The sequence below is a fragment of the Thalassophryne amazonica genome, chromosome 20 (assembly GCF_902500255.1).
Source record: "Thalassophryne amazonica chromosome 20, fThaAma1.1, whole genome shotgun sequence".
NCBI lineage: Eukaryota > Metazoa > Chordata > Actinopteri > Batrachoidiformes > Batrachoididae > Thalassophryne > Thalassophryne amazonica.
The window spans coordinates 42,789,961-42,813,497 of record NC_047122.1 but is presented as its reverse complement, the minus strand read 5'-3'; the positions used below and the strand labels follow the sequence as shown (position 1 = coordinate 42,813,497).

The 23,537-nt window shown below is 40.1% G+C and overlaps 1 protein-coding gene across 1 annotated transcript; it reads right to left on the bottom strand.

The window, feature by feature from the left end:
* Positions 1-1,027: 1,027 nt before the first annotated feature.
* Positions 1,028-20,120, bottom strand: LOC117501401 (E3 ubiquitin-protein ligase RNF19A-like). The gene is given in 11 exon segments (XM_034160280.1): positions 1,028-4,448; positions 7,434-7,577; positions 9,464-9,683; positions 11,487-11,645; positions 14,505-14,619; positions 14,704-14,781; positions 14,783-14,834; positions 14,836-14,865; positions 15,011-15,155; positions 17,000-17,208; positions 19,262-20,120. Coding segments are annotated over 11 exon segments (2,544 nt in total). The 5' UTR covers positions 19,870-20,120; the 3' UTR covers positions 1,028-3,664.
* Between the last annotated feature and the right edge of the window lie 3,417 nt (positions 20,121-23,537).

Genomic DNA, 23,537 nt, shown 5'->3' with positions numbered 1-23,537 from the left:
TATGCAAATATTGCTGTTTTGTGCTTGTCCCACACCCAGACTTTAGATCTTCAATAATAAAATTGAATTGTAAAGAAACATTTTTTCTAATGTTTTAAAGTATCTCTGAATAAAATATCAGTAAAATAATCAAAACATAATTGGGGTATTCAATGTCATACAACTGTTGTGATTTTTTTTTAAACAAAATGTAGTTGTCCCACACTATTGCCGTAATTTCCACCACAACATTCTAATGTCCCTTTAAACCAGGGGTGGCCAAGTTCGGTCCTCGAGAGCCACCTTCCTGACACTCTTAGTTGTCTCCCTGCTCCAACACACCTGAATCCAATGAAAGACTCGTTAGCAGACTTTTAATGAGTCTTTCATTGGATTCAGGTGTGTTGGAGCAGGGAGACAACTAAGAGTGTCAGGAAGGTGGCTCTCGAGGACCGAACTTGGCCACCCCTGCTTTAAACAGTTTGTATGAAAGATTGTTTGGGTAGTTTCTATGGAGATAAACAGTGACATCAGAGCACATGTATATAGCGCCAAATCACAACAAACAGTTGCCCCAAGGCGCTTTATATTGTAAGGCAATGGTGTGGTGGAAATTACATTTACAAGGCCAATAGTGCCCGTAGTTAAAGAATCACCCAAAAATGGATGATTTAAATTTGATCTTGCTGCTGCTGTCGGTTATAGATTATGTAGGCACATACTCTGTGATGGAAGTCTCTGAATCAATAACCCCAGAAAGTTATGCAGCTGTGTGTATATAGTAAAGTCTAGCAACTTCAAAATAAGTCATCATTCCACACCCATTTTCAATAACTGAACCAGACTCTATCACTTTCAGTCACTTAATCAGAAACCGTCTGTATGCTGATGATATACTGCTCTACTGAACCAAACCATTTGTATCAGTTTTAATGGAAAGCTTAAAAGAACACTTCAAAAACAGGATTGAAAAATCATAACTAATCAGTAACTCATGGGCTACCCTTACTAGGTCATCCCACTTTTAGAAACTTCTACTTTATCCTCATTTTTAAAGTACTGAATACTTATTTAAATTTGATTTCAATTATTCCACCATGTCCACCCTAGAACATATTTGACTATGTAAATCTTCGTAAAGCACAATGTGCCACAAATTTTACATTTCTTTTCTAACAAACTAGTTTGTCCAACTTTATTTCCTTACTTTGTTTCCGTTGTGATGTATAAAGCTAAATATCGTGACCTGGAATGTAGGTGCATGTCATGTACATTTTTGAATGTAAATAATAAACCACAATGATGCAAAATATTTTATGCCTTTTTTATTTTTTTTTAACTGGAGAAAAGTGAACATGTAGCCAGACTCTTACTTGGAGCTCATAAGCACTGACTGCATGACAAAATAGGCACACAAGCTCAATTGAGAACATAATTTTATTGTTTTGGGGTATGCATTTACATGCACATAAGGTAAAAAATTAGGAAATATATACTTTCTCCATTAGCGTGAGCTTCGTTTGACTAAGCTGGAAAACAGACCTGGCACTAGTCTTCAAATAATGATAAAATGTTAAAGGTGTAACAAAGATTGAGATCAGAATGTTTTCACGTGATCCCCCTTGATGTTGACCAGACCAACATCGCAAACTCAGCAGGTAGACCGTGAAGCAACTCAGGAGCTGAACAGGAAACGTGACTGTGCCAGTTTACACAGGGGACAGAACTTTTTTTTTTTTTTTTACACAAACACACACACACACAAAAAAAACCATTATGTTTTTTTTTTTTTTTTTAAAGAGCCAAACATAACGTACATTTTGTATCTGCTACTTTAAAGTCATTCTGGGGCAATAAACTCTTGTCATGGATTTCATTTTACAACATTTTTAACAGAACTTTCACACATCCACTTAGGAGAAGTAACCAGAGAGTTATCTTTGGTAGCGTGTCAGCTAGCATACATAGCACCTTTCAGAGCACTCGGGGGCAGGGATGATTTTGCATCAGGTTTCAAACCAAAGCTTTTTTAAATGAGACAAATGTAATTCATGCTCTTGTGATTTTCATGCTAACACGTGAAGACGTGAGGAGGAGGAAAAACATGCACTATTGGGCGTTTTCCCCCCCACCATAAAGGCACTGCTGGTCATTAAAGAAAAATTGCATACACGTCCTTAATCAAGAAGACAATGATGAAAAGAAAAAGCCTTAATGCAGTCAAAGTGTGACTAAAGCTCTGCATTGACATGTATATTTTGATTTAGAAATTTGAATGCAAGTTTGTTAATCATTACAGTAATACATTCACTTCTGAAAATGAAATACCAGTAGACAGAAGTTGTGCTCAAACTTCGGCGCATCTACCAAACTGGTCATTGCACAACTCTTAAAGAATATTACTGTGCTGTACTGTTTATAATATGAATACAGTCAACTGGCTACAGTGTCAGTTTTTTTTTTTTTTTTTAAATATACCTTTAGTTTTAGTCTTTTTTTTTTTTTTTTTAAAGAAGTACTCATTTCCCAGATGAATACATTTTTTTTTTACATTTGCACAGGTGAAACCACAAAAAAAAAAGATTATTATTATATACCAGTGCAGACTGAAACTTACAAAGTCCTTTTCAACACAATTCGCACCAAAATATAGTATGAACTTTGGACCCAACACAGGGCTTCAACAATAAACAACTTTCCGCAAATGGAAAAATAAAACAAGTAGCACAGGAAATGGTCTCATTCCAAAGAACAGTAATTAGGATAATTTGATTAGGAGATGGTTATAGAAAAATAACATTTTCAGTACTTCAGAATGACCAAAAAGCGCATACTTCTGCCAAGCTCAGATTATCCTCTAACTGTATCTTACACTTGGTTCAAATGTTGCCATTTCTTCTGAGCGCCACAGCCTACATCTAACTGAAAAACCCCATGTGTTTTTGAGATATCCTGCAAACTGTCAAAAACAAAATGGGATTTAAACAAAACAAAAAAAAGGAAGGACTGGTCCTGGATTAGACTGACATCAGGAGTTAAGACAATCCTTTAGCTGTGGTGTTTCTGACACGATTATGAAGTCACACACAAACTGGTGGCACAGTGACATATCTCAAACACTTAAATCATAGTTTTGCAGATTTGATAGCAGCTCAATTTCAACAGTGAGGAGCAGATATTTACTTGCTTTTGTCAGTTGTGCTGCCTGTAAGCAACAGAGTAAGAACTGCCATGCATCTGGTGTAGAAGTGGAAAATCATTCTTGTGCAGAGACTGAAGGGGAAAAAGAAAAACAATCTTTCTGAACAGACACAAATCAGGTCATCAGTATTCTGCAGAGTCTCACGACACCGAAAACTCAAGTTTAGCAGCTCTCCAAAAACGTTCAACAAGTCTGACCACCAGTTTTTCCATCACTTTACTGAACGCCGTTTACTTCCCCAATAATCTCGCTCCAACTTGCACTTTGTCCTTCTTACGTTGTACACTGGAACACTCATACACGTCTGACTCCTCAGAAGATAAAGTTCATAACTAGGATTACTAGAACTAGAAATCATACTAGCTTTAACACTAATCAACATTTTTCCAAAATACATGCTCCACTCGAAGTGAAGTTAGATGTAAAGGCAACTGCGCTAGCAGCAGTGACGCAACCGATACCAGAGATATGAAGACAGTTTGTTTAGATATCGGTCTGTATGCAGTGCTTTCTAGCTGGGCTCACAGGCTGGAGTGCAGTGTTGTTAGCCTCTTCTTTTAGGTTCTCGTCTTCGACATCGTCTCCGCTCTCCTCGGTGATGTGCAGAAATGTCCCTCCACTGCCCTCTTCTGGAAAAGCAGGAGGAGACGAGGACAGTGTGTGGTGGGTGAAGGCTGTACGGTTACTCTGAGTTGTGTAATGCTGCAAGCGCTCGTCCTCCACCTCAGGCATCGGTGTGACAGAGACGTCATTAAAGGCAGTGCTAGTATGAGGGTAAGGGCTAATCGGAAGGGGTGGAGATGGTTTTAAGGTTTCAGGATCCGAGGAGCTGAGCTCTGACGAGAAGTGGCTACAGTGCGAGTCGGCCACTGAGGGCAGGCTGCCGCTTAAGGATGGTGAATCAAACTCTGAGGAGTTGGTGCTACGCTGGTCCAGGAGCTGAGCATCAATGTCTTCTCGCATCTCATGAATTTTCATTTCATCTTTACTGCTGCTACCGCCGGCCTTTTTCCAGAGCTTTCCTTTGCTCTTCTTGCCCCCTGAGGAGGATGAGCTAGACGGTTGCTCCTTTGACCACGGAGAAGACGGGCAGCACTGGCTGTCGTGGTGTGCATAGCAGCAGGTGGAGGAGCACAAGCACATGCCACCGCTCGCTCCTTTCAGGCCAGCACTGCTACAACTGGCTTCATCCAGGCTGCTACTGGCGCTGCCGTGCCTCACCTTCTGTTTGGACTCTACATCTGCCTGCACTTCCAGACTGTTGTCTCTGTAAGAACAACGGGGGGTGTGTCATGTCAGTATTGGTAACATGCTCACTCACCACGACAATCAGTTTGACACAACTGAGTGCGTATGTAACCAACATGTCCCCATTTCCATCAAGCATATAAAAATAAATGCAATTTGAGCAGAGCGCATGTTGTCATTTTAAAACAGATTTATGCAGCTGATGGAAATACACCATTTCAAAGAAGAATGAACTTTTAATTCTTGAGAATATTGAAAAAATACTCTAAATATAAACACAGCACAAAGTGGCTTCAAACAGTCAACATACCGGCTCTTGTTCAAGGTGAGGCACTCTTTCATTTGAATTAAACTCAAAACCTTCTCATAGCAGCACTGTTGTGGAGTGCACTGTTTCCACTTGGACTTATTTTTCAGAACTTTCTGGCAATCACTGCGGAACACCGATTAGTGTTGAGGAGAGTCAGAAATTACAGCAAAATATGTCTCCATCTGATTGCTATCTTTTGTCGTAACCCTCTGGAGTCGACTGACACGCCTCCAAAGTCACATGACCAACTAAAGCAGACGTAACACCCAATCTGGTGCACTCTGAGCCTACGCTTGAATGCATCGGGTACATGTTGAAGGTGCGGGCTTGAACCTATGTACCAGTTTTTAAATTTTGTTGATAGGAATCATGATTTTCTTTTTTTTTTTTTACAACATGCTTCTTCCTGAATATTATGGTCATTTTTGGTGTCCTTGATCACAGACCCCACATGAGTTTGCTTGTATAGCGCTCTTCAAGCAGGAAATGTGCAAACATGAGTTTTTCTTTCATCTCTCCTGTCTGCCCGTAGTAACTACAAGTAAATAAATAAACTCTCACAAATTTCTTTTTATTATTGGTGGGAATTGCACGACCTAAGCAAATAAAAAATGATCTCCAATCCAAATAATTTGGTTGATGAGGTAAGGAAAATTGTGGGTGATTTTAGCACGGAGAGAGGAAAGCAGCAGTTTTGATATTTGAGAGATTTGTGATATTTGGCATGTTTGGAGCGTATATTTAGTAAATGATAAATGGACGGCATTTTTTATAGCGCTTTTCCATCTGCATCAGAGGCTCAAACCGCTTTACAATAATGCCTCACATTCACCCCAATGTCAGGCTGCTGCCATACAAGGTACTCACTACACACCAGGAGCAACTAGGAGATTAAGGACCTTGCCCAAGGGCCCTTAGTGATTTTCCGGTCAGGCTGGGATTTGAACAGAGGATCCTCTGGTCTCAAGCCCAACACTTAACCACTAGACCATCACCTCCTCTATTTAGTCTGTCAAGGAGTGTATTTAGTGTGTTAGTGTTGTCGTTTATTTGTTTTGTGCATCAAAATAATGAGACATTCCATGAATGTAGAGCAGGTGCTTCAGGGTTTTTTGTTTGTTTTTTAAATCAGCTGGAGGGAAACGTCAGAGTCTGAACCAGACCGCGAGGATTCTGATGATAAAGTGGATGATCTCTCTATTGATCTGGATGAGCTACGAGAGCAGGCGGATCCATTGTTGTGCACACAGAGATCTGCGCAGCGGATTGGACGGCACGCCTCTGCTTCCAGGTCTCCACTCGCACATGCAGCAGAGCCACGCCCCAGCTCTGACTCCTGGAACACGGAGGAGGACATTGCCGACACTGCGCCAGCAATAAGCAGGTTCCAGCTACAGCGAACGCCAGGAGTCCAAGTAGAGACACTTTTCCCCAAAAGTTCAAGAGACCTTTTTCTTTTGACACTGACACAGTCAAGACAATCTGCACCAATACCAACAAATGCTGCAAAAAAACAAGGAATTAGGGAACAAATATAAATGGACTGATAACTGAGATGGAAGATCTGTACAAATTTTTTGGGCTTCTGATGTACAGGTCATTGGTGTTGCTGCCAAGTTTCCAGGACTACTGGAAACAGAATCATATTTTGTCTGTGCCCCTTCCAGCTAAAGTAATGACAAGAGACATGTTTAGATCCATATTTTGGAACATCCACCTCAGTGACCCAGATGAGGATGTAAAAACTGATAAAAAAAAAAAAGGGCCAGGCCATGACAAACTGTTTAGAGTCAGTCCTCTTTATGATGAGATCATCAGTGCCTGCGAGGCTTATTACCACCCGGGGAGGCAGCTGGGAGTGGATGAAAGGATGGTGGCAATGAAGGCAAAAACTGGAATGACAATATATGAAGGACAAGCCAACTAAATGGGGGATGAAACTTTTTGTGTTGGCTGAGTCAAGCAGTGGCTACACCATCAGGTTCATGTTATATACTGGGAAGACTGTGACCACAAGAGAGCATAGGCTGTCCTATGACGTGGTCATGAATCTGATTCAGCCATCCTCTCTTTGTACTGGGTACCATATTTACAAGGACAATTTTATTCAAGTCCCAAACAGTTCATAGATCTGGCCAAAATTAAGTTTTGAGCATGTGGCACCTACAAGGAGAACAGAAGAGGATGCCCCAGAGGGAGGGCAAATTCTCTCAACAAAAATTGTGTAAGACGATCTGTGACATGGATCAGAGAGGGGCCTCCGGTGTTTGTGAAGTGGATGGACACACAGGAGGTGTCTGTGTGCTCCACCATCCATCCTGCATTTTCAGGTGAGACAGTGTGGAGAACGGTGAAGGATGGACGCAGGACATTTCCTGTCCTACACCAGTCAAGGCCTACAATAAAAACATGGGTGGAGTTGACCTGTCCGACCAGCTCATCCAGTACTCCTCCACCTACAGGAAAAACTGCTCGCTGGTACAGGACAGTGTTGCTGCACTTCCTTGACGTTGCAACCACAAATGCATTCATCTTGCACCGTGAGATAAACAGTGTCAAGAAAGTGCAACCCATAGCACACAAAGATTTCATGGTGGAGCTGGTGTGTCAGCTAGTACAACAGATGGACGAGACCTAGTGTGACAGCCCTGTATGGATTACAACATACAAGGTTAGTTCGGTCTGTCTGCTGACCTTTCCAACGGCATGTAAGCATTGAGGATGGATCCTGCCATGGCTTTTGTACTGGCATTGTCGCTGATTGTTCCCAGGCTGACAGTTGCCGACTCTCCACTCAGACTGCACCGCTCCTTCTGGACGTCAGCCTGCACCTCCATCCTGAACACACAACACTTACATTATGGCATGCAGTGGTCTTAAAAAAAAACCTATTTCATTTGAGATGATTCACATAGGCGTGGATGGCAAAGCAACATCTGCTTGTTAAATGTGCCAATTATGACAATGAAAATTACAGGCATGTTTCAACAGTTTAGTAACTATAATTATTAGTACATGCTGACTTATACTGACATCTTTAATAGTACAGATCCAGAGTGATTACAGCTGCAACTATTAATCAACTATGAAATTAATAGTTCAGATTTTTTTAATATCCAAACTCTGATTTCAGTATACACCACTATATAGTAGTGTTCAGAATAATAGTAGTGCTATGTGACTAAAAAGATTAATCCAGGTTTTGAGTATATTTCTTATTGTTACACGGGAAACAAGGTACAAGTAGATTCACACTCTTAAGGCTATGAAATTGGGCAATTAGAAAAAAAAAAGTAGAAAAGGGGGTGTTCACAATAATAGTAGCATCTGCTGTTGATGCTACAAACTCAAAACTACTATGTTCAAACTGCTTTTTTAGCACTCCTGTGAATCACTAAACTAGTATTTAGTTGTATAACCACAGTTTTTCATGATTTCTTCACATCTGGGAGGCATTAATTTTGTTGGTTTGGAACCAGATTTTGCTAGTTTACTAGTGTGCTTGGGGTCATTGTCTTGTTGAAACACCCATTTCAAAGGCATGTCCTCTTCAGCATAAGGCAACATGACCTCTTTAAGTATTTTGACATATCCAAACTGATACCTGGTATGCGATATACAGGACCAACACCATAGTAGGAGAAACATGCCCATATCATGATGCTTGCACCACCATGCTTCACTGTCTTCACTGTGAACTGTGGCTTGAATTCAGAGTTTGGGGGTCGTCTCACAAACTGTCTGCGGCCCTTGGACCCAAAAAGAACAATTTTACTCTCATCAGTCCACAAAATATTCCTCCATTTCTCTTTAGGCCAGTTGATGTGTTCTTTGGCAAATTGTAACCTCTTCTGCACATCTTTTATTTAACAGAGGGACTTTGCAGGGGATTCTTGCAAATAAATTAGCTTCACACAGGCATCTAACTGTCACAGCACTTACAGGTAACTCCAGACTGTCTTTGATCATCCTGGAGCTGATCAATAGGTGAGCCTTTGCCATTGTGGTTATTCTTCTATCCATTTTGATGGTTGTTTTCCTTTTTCTTCCACGCATCTCTGCTTTTTGTTTTGTCCATTTTAAAGCATTGGAGATCATTGTAGATGAACAGCCTATAATTTTTTTGCACCTGCGTATACGTTTTCCCCTCTCCAATCAACTTTTTAATCAAACTACGCTGTTCTTCTGAACAATGTTTTGAACGTCCCATTTTCCTCAGGCTTTCAAAGAGAAAAGCATGTTCAACAGGTGCTGGCTTCATCCTTAAATAGGGGACACCTGATTCACACCTGTTTGTTCCACAAAATTGACGAACTCACTGACTGAATGCCACACTACTATTATTGGGAACACCCCCTTTTCTACTTTTCTTTACTAATAGCCCAATTTCATAGCCTTAAGAGTGTGCATATCATGAATGCTTGGTCTTGTTGGATTTGTGAGAATCTACTGAATCTACTGGTACCTTGTTTCCCATGTAACAATAAGAAATATACTCAAAACCTGGATTAATCTTTTTAGTCACATAGCACTACTATTATTCTGAACACTACTGTATGTGGATACATTCTGCTTTATTTTACTAGTTTCTTTTATTTAATTTCTGACTTTTTATTGGCCTAGCAACTATGTTTATGATTATTCTGAAAATAAAAAAATACTAGCCCTAAAAGTGATATAGGAAAGGCACGTAAGGAGGTAAGCACCCAGCCTCAGCCTGTTACCTGTTATAGCAGCTTCCAGACAGGCTGCCAGTGATGCTGGTCCCAGCGAGGGCTGTGGTACTGGCGTTGTCACTCAAGTTGTCGCGCTGAGTGGAACCCATTCCACAGCGCTCCATGTGGCTACCACTGACACTGAGGCTCAGGCCTGTCAGGCCACCCACACTCGCTCCATCTCCGAGGCTGGGATTGTTGAGCCGTGTTTCTGCTACAGACGTTGTGTCTGAGGAGAAAAGACAGAAATAGAGAATACAGCAATTCAGCATTTCAGTAAGTTTTAGATAAGCAGAAGAAAGGATAGCTAGATGGCGACCACCATATTAGTTCAAACTGAGGCACAGCATGAAAAGTTGACACGCTCCCTGTGTGTGTCACTAATGCACAAAACTCAACACTGGTGTTGTGATCAACAATAAACTGCAGTGACACTGCGGGGATGTGGACAGAGATACATCAAGCTGATGTTTGAGTTGCTAATCAACTCTGTGCCTTAGTGGTTGCTGGGCTGTTCCAAATCAACTTCATCTCAGCTGAGGATGACCGGTAAGACTGTTCTTCCAGACGTTAGCAAATAACTTGTGGTTACGTACTATTGTTTGAACTTAAGATTTCGGAATCTGCAGCTATGTAGAAAGGACTTGTGTAAATCTGTGATACTGTTTCTTGAATGTGTGCCAAGCTTCCTGGATGTTCCCATTTTACCGTGCGTTGGTCAATGCACTGAATGCTGACAAAAACCCTTTTTATGTTTGTCATAGGAAACATACAAGGTGTAGGAGATTAGAGGCCATCACATGTTAAAAGAAATTTTGGAATTTTCAGCATCAGTGCATGAATAATCTAACTGGGTGCATGTTTAGTTTTGACTGTGTGTTGATTTCAGAAAACCCAAAATAAATTAAAAACTTGTGTGGCAAATTGTTAATGCCTTAATATATTAATGCGTAATCTCGAAAAAAGAATGAAAGGCCTATACTTTAATTTTATGACCTATTGGTTCAGTTTCACAAATGCAGCATAAAATAAAAAAAATTTGATTATGATAAACAGAAACAACAGATTTGCTAACTGAAAAACATGTGTCATGCCTTAATTTCCTGAAGCTGTACTGCAAATAAATTCCCAGGACAGAAGTTCGCAAATACAATCTACAGACTGGAGGACAGTGAAGGAAAGAAATGTGTCAACGGGATTTTAAGAAACCTAAAAATGCACATAGAGAAGGGGGATCATGTGACCTGAGACAACAGCAGCAAACAAAAAACTGCAGTTCACAACTGTAATCTTAATTATTATTATTTTTATGTTTTGGTGTTTTACACAAGGATTACATTACAAGAAATTGATGAATGTTTAAATGTGAATAAATGCTGTCATATATTGTGACAATGGAAAGGTTCAATTCTTGGCTGTCATATGAATGAATTTATTCACAGTGTTGACAAAAGCTGTGAGAAATATAATTCCCATCACCTCCTGCAAAACCGAAGAGCTCGACCTTACTCGGGCATCAGCATGACAGTGACAAACGGATGTTACCAGGAAAAACAACTGATACGGCGTGTGTTATTTCACACATATCACACCCCATGAATTGTTTTGGCATTTGTTGCACAATAAACAGAAACAATGTGACAGATGTGGGTGTAGTTATGCTTAAAAACACAAAAGGTACTTTCCAAACAGTCACTGTGCTACACCTCAGAAGGCTGTGACTATGAATATCACCCTATCTGAAGTAGCTGTATGTGTAAGAAATATAAATAAATTAGGCTTATTCTTTTGTTGATGAATAGCAATTTCACAATACTTGTGAATTGCTAACCTGGTTGAATAACAGATTAGCAGTATTGCCAAATGATAAACTGAACAAGCATGCAAAAGTGAAAGCACAAAGAAATGTCCTGATTGCCAAATTCCCACCAGCAGACTTTCAAGTTGGGAAATCGACAGAATTATGTTACTCCTAGTCTACTTCTGGTCTTTTATCAGTCATTATAATCATGCGGCAAATAGGGACACTTACCTGTAGCTGCTGCTCCACTACCGATGTTATCATTTTCATCATCAAACTCGATTCGCACCCCTTTGCCATTGCCTGCAGACACTCCACAGCCACCACTGCGGCACAGTGAGATTGGAACAACCCCGTAAACATACGCCAGCATGATGGGAACACCAATGCCTACAAAACAGTAGTAAAACAAACAAACATTACATTTAAAACCCAGATTCAATAACATTTTTTATACAGGAGTGAGGAAAAACAACAATGTGCCCAATAAAGCTCATACTCTAAATACACTGAGAATCATGGATTGTCACCGGTATTAGTTGCCAAAATGTTGGTATCGTGATATCACTTATTTAAAGATGGGTGAATGCATCTACAGTAGCCAGACTGCCAATCCTAACACTAGCTCCAAATATCTGTAACCACGGACCTGACTGACTTACCATAGCTCTGAACAAACTCAGCAGAAAATGTTTCCCAAATAAAATCCTGACAGAATGGTAAAAAATCCCTTAACCAGAGTAAGCAGGTATACAACCCCTGGCAAAAATTATGGAATCACCGGCCTCGGAGGATGTTCATTCAGTTGTTTAATTTTGTAGAAAAAAAAAAAGCAGATCACAGACATGACACAAAACTAAAGTCATTTCAAATGGCAACTTTCTGGCTTTAAGAAACACTATAAGAAATCAAGAAAAAACATTGCTGCAGTCAGTAACTGTTACTTTTTAGACCAAGCAGAGGGAAAAAAAAATATGGACTCACTCAATTCTGAGGAATAAATTATGGAATCACCCTGTAAATTTTCATCCCCAAAACTAACACCTGCATCAAATCAAATCTGCTCGTTAGTCTGCATCTAAAAAGGAGTGATCAAACCTTGGAGAGCTATTGCACCAACTGGACTGACATGAATCATGGCTCCAACACGAGAGATGTCAATTGAAACAAAGGAGAGGATTATCAAACTCTTAAAAGAGGGTAAATCATCACGCAATGTTGCAAAAGATGTTGGTTGTTCACAGTCAGCTGTGTCTAAACTCTGGACCAAATACAAACATGGGAAGGTTGTTAAAGGCAAACATACTGGTAGACCAAGGAAGACATCAAAGCGTCAAAACAGAAAACTTAAAGCAATATGTCTCAAAAATCGAAAATGCATAACAAAACAAATGAGGAACGAATGGGAGGAAACTGGAGTCAACGTCTGTGACCGAACTGTAAGAAACCGCCTAAAGGAAATGGGATTTACATACAGAAAAGCTAAACGAAAGGCATCATTAACACCTAAACAGAAAAAAAACAAGGTTACAATGGGCTAAGGAAAAGCAATCGTGGACTGTGGATGACTGGATGAAAGTCATATTCAGTGATGAATCTCGAATCTGCATTGGGCAAGGTGATGATGCTGGAACTTTTGTTTGGCGCCGTTCCAATGAGATTTATAAAGATGACTGCCTGAAGAGAACATGTAAATTTCCACAGTCATTGATGATATGGGGCTGCATGTCAGGTAAAGGCACTGGGGAGATGGCTGTCATTACATCATCAATAAATGCACAAGTTTACGTTGATATTTTGGACACTTTTCTTATCCCATCAATTGAAAGGATGTTTGGGGATGATGAAATCATTTTTCAAGATGATAATGCATCTTGCCATAGAGCAAAAACTGTGAAAACATTCCTTGCAAAAAGACACATAGGGTCAATGTCATGGCCTGCAAATAGTCCGGATCTTAATCCAATTGAAAATCTTTGGTGGAAGTTGAAGAAAATGGTCCATGACAAGGCTCCAACCTGCAAAACTGATCTGGCAACAGCAATCAGATAAAGTTGGAGCCAGATTGATGAAGAGTACTGTTTGTCACTCATTAAATCCATGCCTCAGACTGGAAGCTGTTATAAAAGCCAGAGGTGGTGCAACAAAATACTAGTGATGTGTTGGAGTGTTCTTTTGTTTTTCATGATTCCATATTTTTTTCCCTCTGCTTGGTCTAAAAAAGTAACCATTACTGACTGCCACAATTTTTTTTTTCCTGATTTCTTATAGTGTTTCTTAAAGCCAGAAAGCTGCCATTTGAAATGACTTTAGTTTTGTGTCATGTCTGTGATCTGCTTTTTTGTGATTCTGTGATTCCATAATTTTTGCCAGGGGTTGTAGAAAATGAATGTATGAGGGTGATTCTTTAACTACGGGCACTATTGGCCTTGTAAATGTAATTTCCACCACACCATTGCCTTACAATATAAAGCGCCTTGGGGCAACTGTTTGTTGTGATCTGGCGCTATATACATGTGCTCTGATGTCACTGTTTATCTCCATAGAAACTACCCAAACAATCTTTAATACAAACTGTTTAAAGGGACATTACAGTGTTGTGGTGGAAATTACGGCAATCGTGTGGGACAACTACATTTTGTTTAAAAAAACCACAACAGTTGTATGACATTGAATACCCCAATTATGTTTTGATTATATTACTGATATTTTATTCAGAGATATTTTAAAACATTAGAAAAAACGTTTCTTTACCATTCATTTTTATCATTGAAGATCAAAAGTCTGCGTGTGGGACAAGCACAAAACGGCAATATTTGCATATAATGATGCTGAAAAAAGGTGAAAAAGTCATCATAGACTACTAGAACAAAGTTCTTAACACACTTTCATTGTAAAGATAACTATAAAAGTGTGAAATTTCCTCTTTTTTCTGTTTTTCATACAATATGATCCAAGGACATAAGTGCCCGTAGTCTAAGAATCACCCATGAATGACCAAAAATAAAAGGTTCCCAGTTACAGCAGCTTAATATAAAGCAAAAAGTGACCTGAAGTAAAAAGGTTCCATGCATAATGACAACCAGGTTTAGGATTAAATAAGTAAAATTAATAGAAAAACTAAAAATTATGAACAGCTTACTGCCTTATTAGTGACAAATCCTAGTGTACTTTGATGTCAAAATGTGAACCTGGTCTGAAAAATACATACAGTTAGGCAAAGATTTGCAAGAAAAATCTGATTCTTACCCACAGTGACCACTGCAACCACAGGTGACACAATCACAGACAATGTCACGCCACCAGTTATTATCAAGTTCCGCTTGTGTTTAGAAATGTCTTTTCCCTCATAGCGATTATGGATCTGAAAAGGAAATGTGTATTATTTGAAAAACAACCTGACAATAACCCAAGGGACCTGGTAGAAAATTGTTATTGTCGTCCTCACCTTTCTGCCTACATAGACAGGGATGCCAATGATCATTGCAGGGATAGCAATGCCGGCAATCAGAGCAATGCCTACGGTGTGCACCAACTAATGTGCCCAGCTGCCAGAGAATTTTCTTCTTTCTGCTCCAGGTTTCTTGCCCAGAAGGTGCAGCCTGAAGGACTGAGAGAAGGGAAATGGTTGTCAGAGCTGCTGATGCAAATGTGACTTTTTTATCATATATCAGTGCACAGATGAGACAACTATATAATATAAGAAAGAGGAAATGATCCTAGGGCTTTGGACTGATAACCATTGTTTGTCTCACCTTAGGTAGTGCAGGTCAGAGATCTCTTTCATGCAGAGCCAACAAAACTCACAGCCACAAACAGCACATGTCATGTGATTACAGCTGCCATCGTTCATCTTAATGATGTAGGCAGAGCACCTTGGACAAGGCTTGATGTCATCACCTAGTGGCGAGCAATCAGGAGGCCACAGATTCATATTTTATTTGTTTGACATTTACTTAACTCAAATGTGAAGAACCATGTAATTAAGTACCTGTGTTTCTATGACTTTGAAGCTTTAATTATACACTCAACAAAAATATAAACGCAACACTTTTGGTTTTGCTCCCATTTTGTATGAGATGAACTCAAAGATCTAAAACTTTTTCCACATACACAATATCACCATTTCCCTCAAATATTGTTCACAAACCAGTCTAAATCTGTGATAGTGAGCACTTCTTTGCTGAGATAATCCATCCCACCTCACAGGTGTGCCATATCAAGATGCTGATTAGACACCATGATTAGTGCACAGGTGTGCCTTAGACTGTCCACAATAAAAGGCCACTCTGAAAGGTGCAGTTTTGTTTTATTGGGGGGGGGATACCAGTCAGTATCTGGTGTGACCACCATTTGCCTCATGCAGTGCAACACATCTCCTTCGCATAGAGTTGATCAGGTTGTCAATTGTGGCCTGTGGAATGTTGGTCCACTCCTCTTCAATGGCTGTGCAAAGTTGCTGGATATTGGCAGGAACTGGTACACGCTGTCGTATACGCCGGTCCAGAGCATCCCAAACATGCTCAATGGGTGACATGTCCGGTGAGTATGCCGGCCATGCAAGAACGGGGACATTTTCAGCTTCCAAGAATTGTGTACAGATCCTTGCAACATGGGGCCGTGCATTATCCTGCTGCAACATGAGGTGATGTTCTTGGATGTATGGCACAACAATGGGCCTCAGGATCTCGTCACAGTATCTCTGTGCATTCAAAATGCCATCAATAAAATGCACCTGTGTTCTTCGTCCATAACAGACGCCTGCCCTACCATAACGCCACCGCCACCATGGGCCACTCGATCCACAACACTGACATCAGAAAACCGCTCACCCACACACGCTGTCTGCCATCTGCCCTGAACAATGTGAACCAGGATTCATCCGTGAAGAGAACACCTCTCCAATGTGCCAAACGCCAGTGAATGTGAGCATTTGCCCACTCAAGTCAGTTACGACGATGAACTGGAGTCAGGTCGAGACCCCGATGAAGACGATGAGCATGCAGATGAGCTTCCCTGAGACGGTTTCTGACAGTTTGTGCAGAAATTCTTTGATTATGTAAACCGATTGTTTCAGCAGCTGTCCGAGTGGCTGGTCTCAGACGATCTTGGAGGTGAACATGCTGGATGTGGAGGTCCTGGGCTGGTGTGGTTACACGTGGTCTGCGGTTGTGAGGCTGGTTGGATGTACTGCCAAATTCTCTGAATCGCCTTTGGAGATGGCTTATGGTAGAGAAATGAACATTCAATACACGAGCAACAGCTCTGGTTGACATTCCTGCTGTCAGCATGTCAATTGCACGCTCCCTCAAATCTTGCGACATCTGTGGCATTGTGCTGTGTGATAAAACTGCACCTTTCAGAGTGGCCTTTTATTGTGGACAGTCTAAGGCACACCTGTGCACTAATCATGGTGTCTAATCAGCATCTTGATATGGCACACCTGTGAGGTGGGATGGATTATCTCAGCAAAGGAGAAGTGCTCACTATCACACATTTAGACTGGTTTGTGAACAATATTGAGGGAAATGGTGATATTGTGTATGTGGAAAAAGTTTTAGATCTTTGAGTTCATCTCATACAAAATGGGAGCAAAACCAAAAGTGTTGCGTTTATATTTTTGTTGAGTGTAGTTTCAGGACATGACGAGTGTGGCACTTTTAAACGATTTGATAAATAATAGATAGCTGGTCTGGTTAGTCAGTGTGGATTCTCATGTGGGTATTTATGCTCACACCCATTACCTGCAGCTCCACTTTCTTGGCTGTAACTAAGGGAAGATGACCTGAAACTCCTGAGCCGGAAGGTTTGGGCCCTTTGCTGGCGCGCAGTGTCACATGTCTGGTTGGGATGCCACAGCTGTTTACAGTGGTAGCAAAACTCTGTTCCACAGCCATCACGTCCACATGTAATCTTTGGGCAGCTGGCGCAACCAAATGCAATGACTGCATAGCTGAAAGAGAAGAAATACAGCAGAGATGTGTTGAGTCGTAAAAGGTTAAAACAAAAAACAAACAAAAAAAAAACCTGCAGTATTCACAAAGGCCAAAGTGACAAACAATAGTAATGAAGAAAGACAAAGGAATAATTAAAACCAGAGCAATTTCTAGTGCATTTCGCACAATTTTAGAAACATTAATACATGGTGCTGTAATTTACATTTTCAGGATATTAAGTTCTTCCACAATGCATCAATAAGAACTAACAATAATAGTACACAGAGATTATGTTTTTGTTTTTTAATGTTCCACTAAAACAACTGCTGGTTGCTTGCCTGTTTGCTTTTCGATAAACACTGATCTTCAAGGATGCTATGCCAAAGAACTAGCAACAGGTGTAGTCCTCCCTAGTCTAGTGGCTGAATATGTGCTGACATTTATCCAAATAATAATGAGAAAATTATAGATGCCTCAAGAATTGTACAACACTTGCTTCCTCACAAAGATGGAAAACACTATCAAAACATGGTATTTTTTAAAACATATCACATACAATGATTAAAAATTTCAGATAATTCACAGTATTTTAAGGTTGCCATGCAGCTTGCACAATGACACTGGATTCTCTAAAGAGCTCATAAATGACATCTTCAACATATGCCCACTTTTGTGCAACAAACATAAGAGAACCTATATACTAGACAAACTCAGCAGTGCTGACTAAACATTTGCAACACAGCACAGAACGTATTAAAGATACGACTAAACTAAGGGTTCATAATGCACAATTAAGAATAGGTAGCTTTAATTACACCATGGCATTACCTCTTTAAAAAAAAAAAAAAAAAAAAAAAAAAAAAAAAACAGGCTTCCCTGAGTGCAGTGAGCAGTTTTTAAGTTTGCTGAGAGTATAATCAGGACCTAAATAGTGGATGAGGGTAACAGGGAGATCATGTTAAAGCATCATTTCAGGCCCATGTGAGCTCACCACACGGCTGAATAGCAGGCCATCACGGCCAACTAGTGTCTGCTCCTGCAGTATTTTACAGCCCTCATCTGTTATGATCCATCCGTGGTTCTAAAAATAACAGATTAACATCCCATCACAACAGGATAATCACACACTTCTCTACTATCACTTTGTCTGATTCATTCAGCTGACAAATAAACATGTCTACTGTTAGGACTATTTATACTCGGACATGAACACAGAAATCGGAGTGAACTTCAAAAGCCTGATGATAGTTCTGATGTTTCCTCGATGTAGCTGCTGCTCTGCAAAGTCAGTCTTGAGTCACATATTGTCAATACACCTCAAACCAAAATAGCTTTTCCTAAAATAGACAGTTCTGCTGTGTGGGAAAAAATCTCACAGGCTTAAATTTACATAACAAATGCAAATTCAAGAACATTTTGAAAATGCCCTGTTAAAGAAAGTCAATGGTTTCTTAATTGACCCCAAACCGTTTAACCATGTTTCAAGTAAGTCAGTTGAGTAGTTTTTGCATAATCCTGCCAATATTGATTTCTAACAGTTACACAGATGTGTGTGAAACCTTGGCAGAGGTAAGTGATTTCTGAGTCCTCTTCTCGGAACACTGTCCAAAATTTATGTGGGATGCCAATTGCTCAATTTGTTTTCTTGACCTGCTGCCAACTAGGCTTGTCAAGAATTTGTGGTCATGACTGGGATCTGCTGTGTTGAACACTGTCAACTTGAAAAACCCCAGTCATCTTCAGCTATGTCAACAGATCCCACAGTAACACCAAATATGGATTCGGACATTTGTGACATTTTCGTTTGTGGATTTGGTATCATTTCTTTTGGGACACTGTAACCACTTGTTTCCACCAAGAGTGGCTTTATGCAAGTGCAACAGTTCTGTTCTATCTCACACGTATCATGGATGTTTACAGAAGCAAACGATCTGTTTACTTGCTGATCATTTTCCCTTGATTTCATGCTCTTGCTACAGGTGAGCGGTCTATGTAGTTAAAAGTTTTTTTTTTATGTTTTAAATGTGTTTAATGTGGCTCTTTCATTCTATGCTGAGCACTCATTCTTACCCACAGTCTGGGGCAGGGCACCAGCGGCAGTCAGGTTCTGCAACCAGCCACCTTCTCAGCATGAACTCTTCATACTTCTCCATGAGAGCTCGGTCCCCCAGAATCATCTGGATATCGTGGGGATTAAAGCGCTCAGAACATTCTGGGCAGCTGATATTGATGCGGGACTCTGAAATCTCAATACGCAGATATTGCCGCAAGCAGTCTATGCATGAGCGGTGGTGACAGGTCATGATGTCTGGGAAACGGTCTCGTGTGTGACGCAGTAGGCACAGTGGACACTCAAGCAGCTCTGATGAAGATTCCGATTCTGACGAAGTCGATGCTACGCCCTGTGCAGAGTGGGCAGATGTTTTATCCTGGAAAGTTTCTGACTGGACACTTTCCGTACTGACAATGCCATCCACTCCAGCTGCAGTATGCAGGGTCTTGGACTTGTGCTTGCAATCATGGTCAGGGCGTCGTCGCCGACCAAAGAGTGAATGGAGGGAAAGGCGACGTTTCTTGGGAGTCTTTTTAACTGAGGGGAGGCTAACAGAGGAAGCAGCCGAGTGAAGATCTCGTTCTGAGCCTGTGCTGCCATGATGCTGCCGGTGCAAGCTGCTCATCACGCTTGAAGGGGTCGGCCACTAGTGTTGCTACCAGACGTTACTGCATCAGGGGTGGACAAGAAATGGAATGGAGATGAAGAAAGACACTATGGAGGGGGCATGCTAGCTGTTAGTTTGGACATGGTGGCTGGAAAACGGTTTAGCAGGTCAAAGTGTGCAGTGTGGCCTGTCCCTGATGTCTATCACAGTGACGAACAGTCAAATCTGAGACACCAACCTGAAAGAGACATAGTGGGGGGGAGCAGAAGCAATAGTAGATTAGTTCATGAACTAACACTCAAAATAAATAACCATAGCCTGCACATGCAGAAATGTAAACATTTTAAAAATCTGAGGCTTACAAAAAGTAGCACATAAAAATAGCTAAGATTTATAAACAATAGATTAACAAAATTGGAGTACCAAAACCTTCTGTGGCACCTTATCAGCAAAACAAACAGATAAAGTCACTCTCAGATTCACTGTAGAAATGAATCAACAAATTAATGTAGCTTTTTGAGAGAAAGGTTCAGGAACAAGAAAGTAACATCTGTAAGAAAAAGGTTTTACTGGTCTACGCTATATGTGCACTTTCACATTATAGGGTACATAGTGAAAAATGGGTATTAATAGTGAAATTGTGACTAGATTCTTTAGTTAATTTCAGTAATATTTGTCTCTCAGGCCCAATATTTGTACATCAGGCCCACATATTGACCAATTGTGCCTATTATCTAAGCCCTACCATGATTTGTTACAAAGTTATGGCTGGAAATATGTCTGTTTTGTGGGTCAATTTAAAGAATTAAATACTTTTATTTTTTTATAGACTTAAAGAGAAAAGACAGCACACACTCTCTCTCCTCAATTTTCATTTTCAATGGAGCTTTATTGATATGGGAGACATACGTTTACATTGTCAAAGCAAGTGTTAAGAGTAAAAATCAAGTCCTCTGTCTGTCTCCCTCTCTCTGTCTGTCAACCTCTCTGCCTGTCTGTCTGTCTCTCCTCAATTTCAATGGAGCTTTATTGACACGGGAAGCATGTTTACATTGTCAAGTAAAAATTAAGTTCTCTCCCTCAGTCTCTCAATTCAATTTCAATTGAAACATATGTTTACATTGTAAAAGCAAGCGTTGGAGCAAAAAGAGAAAGTCATCCTCCCCCCTTGCCGTTTACCTGCTGAGCAAACACGAAGCCTTTCAACTGTAAAATAAACTCTAATTTTCTAAATGTATCATCAGCCACGCTCATGTGAATAACTCTGGGTAAACACTAAAGGATTTTGGTGGAGCTTTTCCCGTTCAGCGGAGAGAAAGTGAATCTCTGTTCGGCTGTCCTCCTTAGCTGTGCTCTGAGCTGCTATTAAAGTGTTTCACAGCCTCCGGACGTTGAAGTGGCTGATTTTTCAGTAACAATTCAGTTCACTTTTTGGAAAATGTGCGCTTGGCAGCACAGACCATTTGAACCCAAGAGCTGGGCGGAAATTTGCCCTTACCGGTGGCTTAAAACTCTCAGCAGCTGAGAGAAACCCCTCTCCCTGCTCAGCAGTAAACACAGCAGAGAACAGGCAGTACAAGAGAGGTTTCACAGATGTGGTTTCTCTCTGGTATCGGAAAATCCTGGAGTTTGATCGGGAAATTCCAATCCGCGAATTACGTCTGTATCAGAACCAGATACCAATGCGGGATCGGATCAGCCCCAACCTTATCTTGGCCACAATACAATAATGAACCATCTTCATAATTAAAGATTATACTACTGCTAAGCAAGACTGATTTAGTGGGAGAGAGGAAAATGATTAAAGCTAACATTAAGTCATGATAACCTGTGAGATAAAGATGTATAACTCCAAATTAAAAATGAATTTAAAGCTGCACCACCTGTATTTTTTTAAGCTTTAAGTTATAAAAGGAATTTTCTTTGTCACCACTATCATTTTATTCATTAGAATTTAAATAAGGGATTCAGAATATGATATTGCAAGTATGATTAAAAATTTGTGATGTCTGGATTCAATGTAGAATTTCTCCCCCTGAAGGAGAGAATTTCAAGCAATCAGACAGCTAAAGACTTACATTTGGAAGCCACGTCAGATCACATGCCGGCTTCCCGTGACTTGTGTGAGAGATGCTAGGAAACATATGGCGGCACCCAATCAGAGTAAAGAAAGCCAACATGATGTCACCTGACTGCTTGCTTGAACAAAATAAACCAAGATGGCAGAAAATGCTATGAAACAGCTTATTTCTGTATAAATCTTATATGTTTCTCATATATTTTGTCAAAGTTAGTGAGAAATAAACACGTCTGAATCTAAAAATGCTGATTCTTAAACCAGATAAGCGAAGTGATTTAGAAAGACATCTTATAGATGTTAGTGTGCATGCCCTGGGAATATGCATCATGCAAGTACATCAGGTCATAAGTAAAACCTCACACACGTGCTTCCTCCTGTAGATGGCATTAGAAAGAAAAGAAAATATTCTCTGTGGCATTCCCCCTTGGTAAATATGTTTTCACCACTGAAATGAACTGTAATTTTGCAATAGGTTACAAAAATAATCCTACATTATAATGATTGGATTTTGGTAGAAACTAAATTTTGTCAATTTTGTGAAATTTTAAAGGCCATACAGCTTTAATTTAAAATAGTACATTAAGCTATAGACTAGTAGGTCTAGCATTTTAAGTTACATTTCAAAACTAAAGCCTACATACAACATTTGGTTGTGAAGCAGATCAATGGGTGTGTGTTCTTCATATTACGTGTGAACAGCATTGCATTCCTAAATCTTATAATCATGGGACTTCCTATCCCAGTTTGTACATGAAACCCCGCTGGACGATAAGATCTCAAGATCACACCCACTATTAAAAAGCTCTTTAGCTGTGGAAAAAAATGTGAGGATTATGACCTCATGACATGCACATCCTGAGTAATCACTTCTTTTAAATGAACTCAATGTGTAATCCAGGCTTGATAATATTTCCCAAGTACTATCAAAGGGAAAAAAAAAAAAAAAAAATCAAATTTTTCTTTAGATCTGATGAAACCCTCAACCACCATACAGCTGTCCAACCTTTACAAAGAGAAACCACACCCACACTAGTCCTAATCATAGCATTACCTAAACAAGAGCAATCAGAGATTTCTGACATCCACCAATCTGGATCCGGATCACCTCCAAAGTTCAGTGGAATCTTCCATGCCCTAATATCTATCTGTGTTGCAAATCTGGTGAGAATCCATGAAGCAGTTTTGATGCAATTCTTCAAAGCCTATATAAAGTGAATCTCAATCCAGAATCTGGATCCAGATCACTGCCAAAATTTAATGGATTCTTCCATGGATTAATATATATCTGTGTTGAATATCTCGTCAAAATCCGTGTGGTAGTTTTGACGTAATCCTGCTAACAGTAATCCAGAAAAGCCTATATAAAGTGAAACTTGATCCAGAATCCGGATCACTTCCAAAATTTAATGGGTTCTTCTCTGGCCTAATATCTATCTTTGGTGAAAATTGTCAAAATCTGTTCAGTAGTTTTGACACAATCCTGCCAACAGTCAGACACACAAATAAACGCTGATGATTTTATTACGTCCTTGGCTGACATAACTAGTACCTGTAGATTTATCTTTAACCATTTGGGCCAACACACAGAATCAATCAACATGCAAAC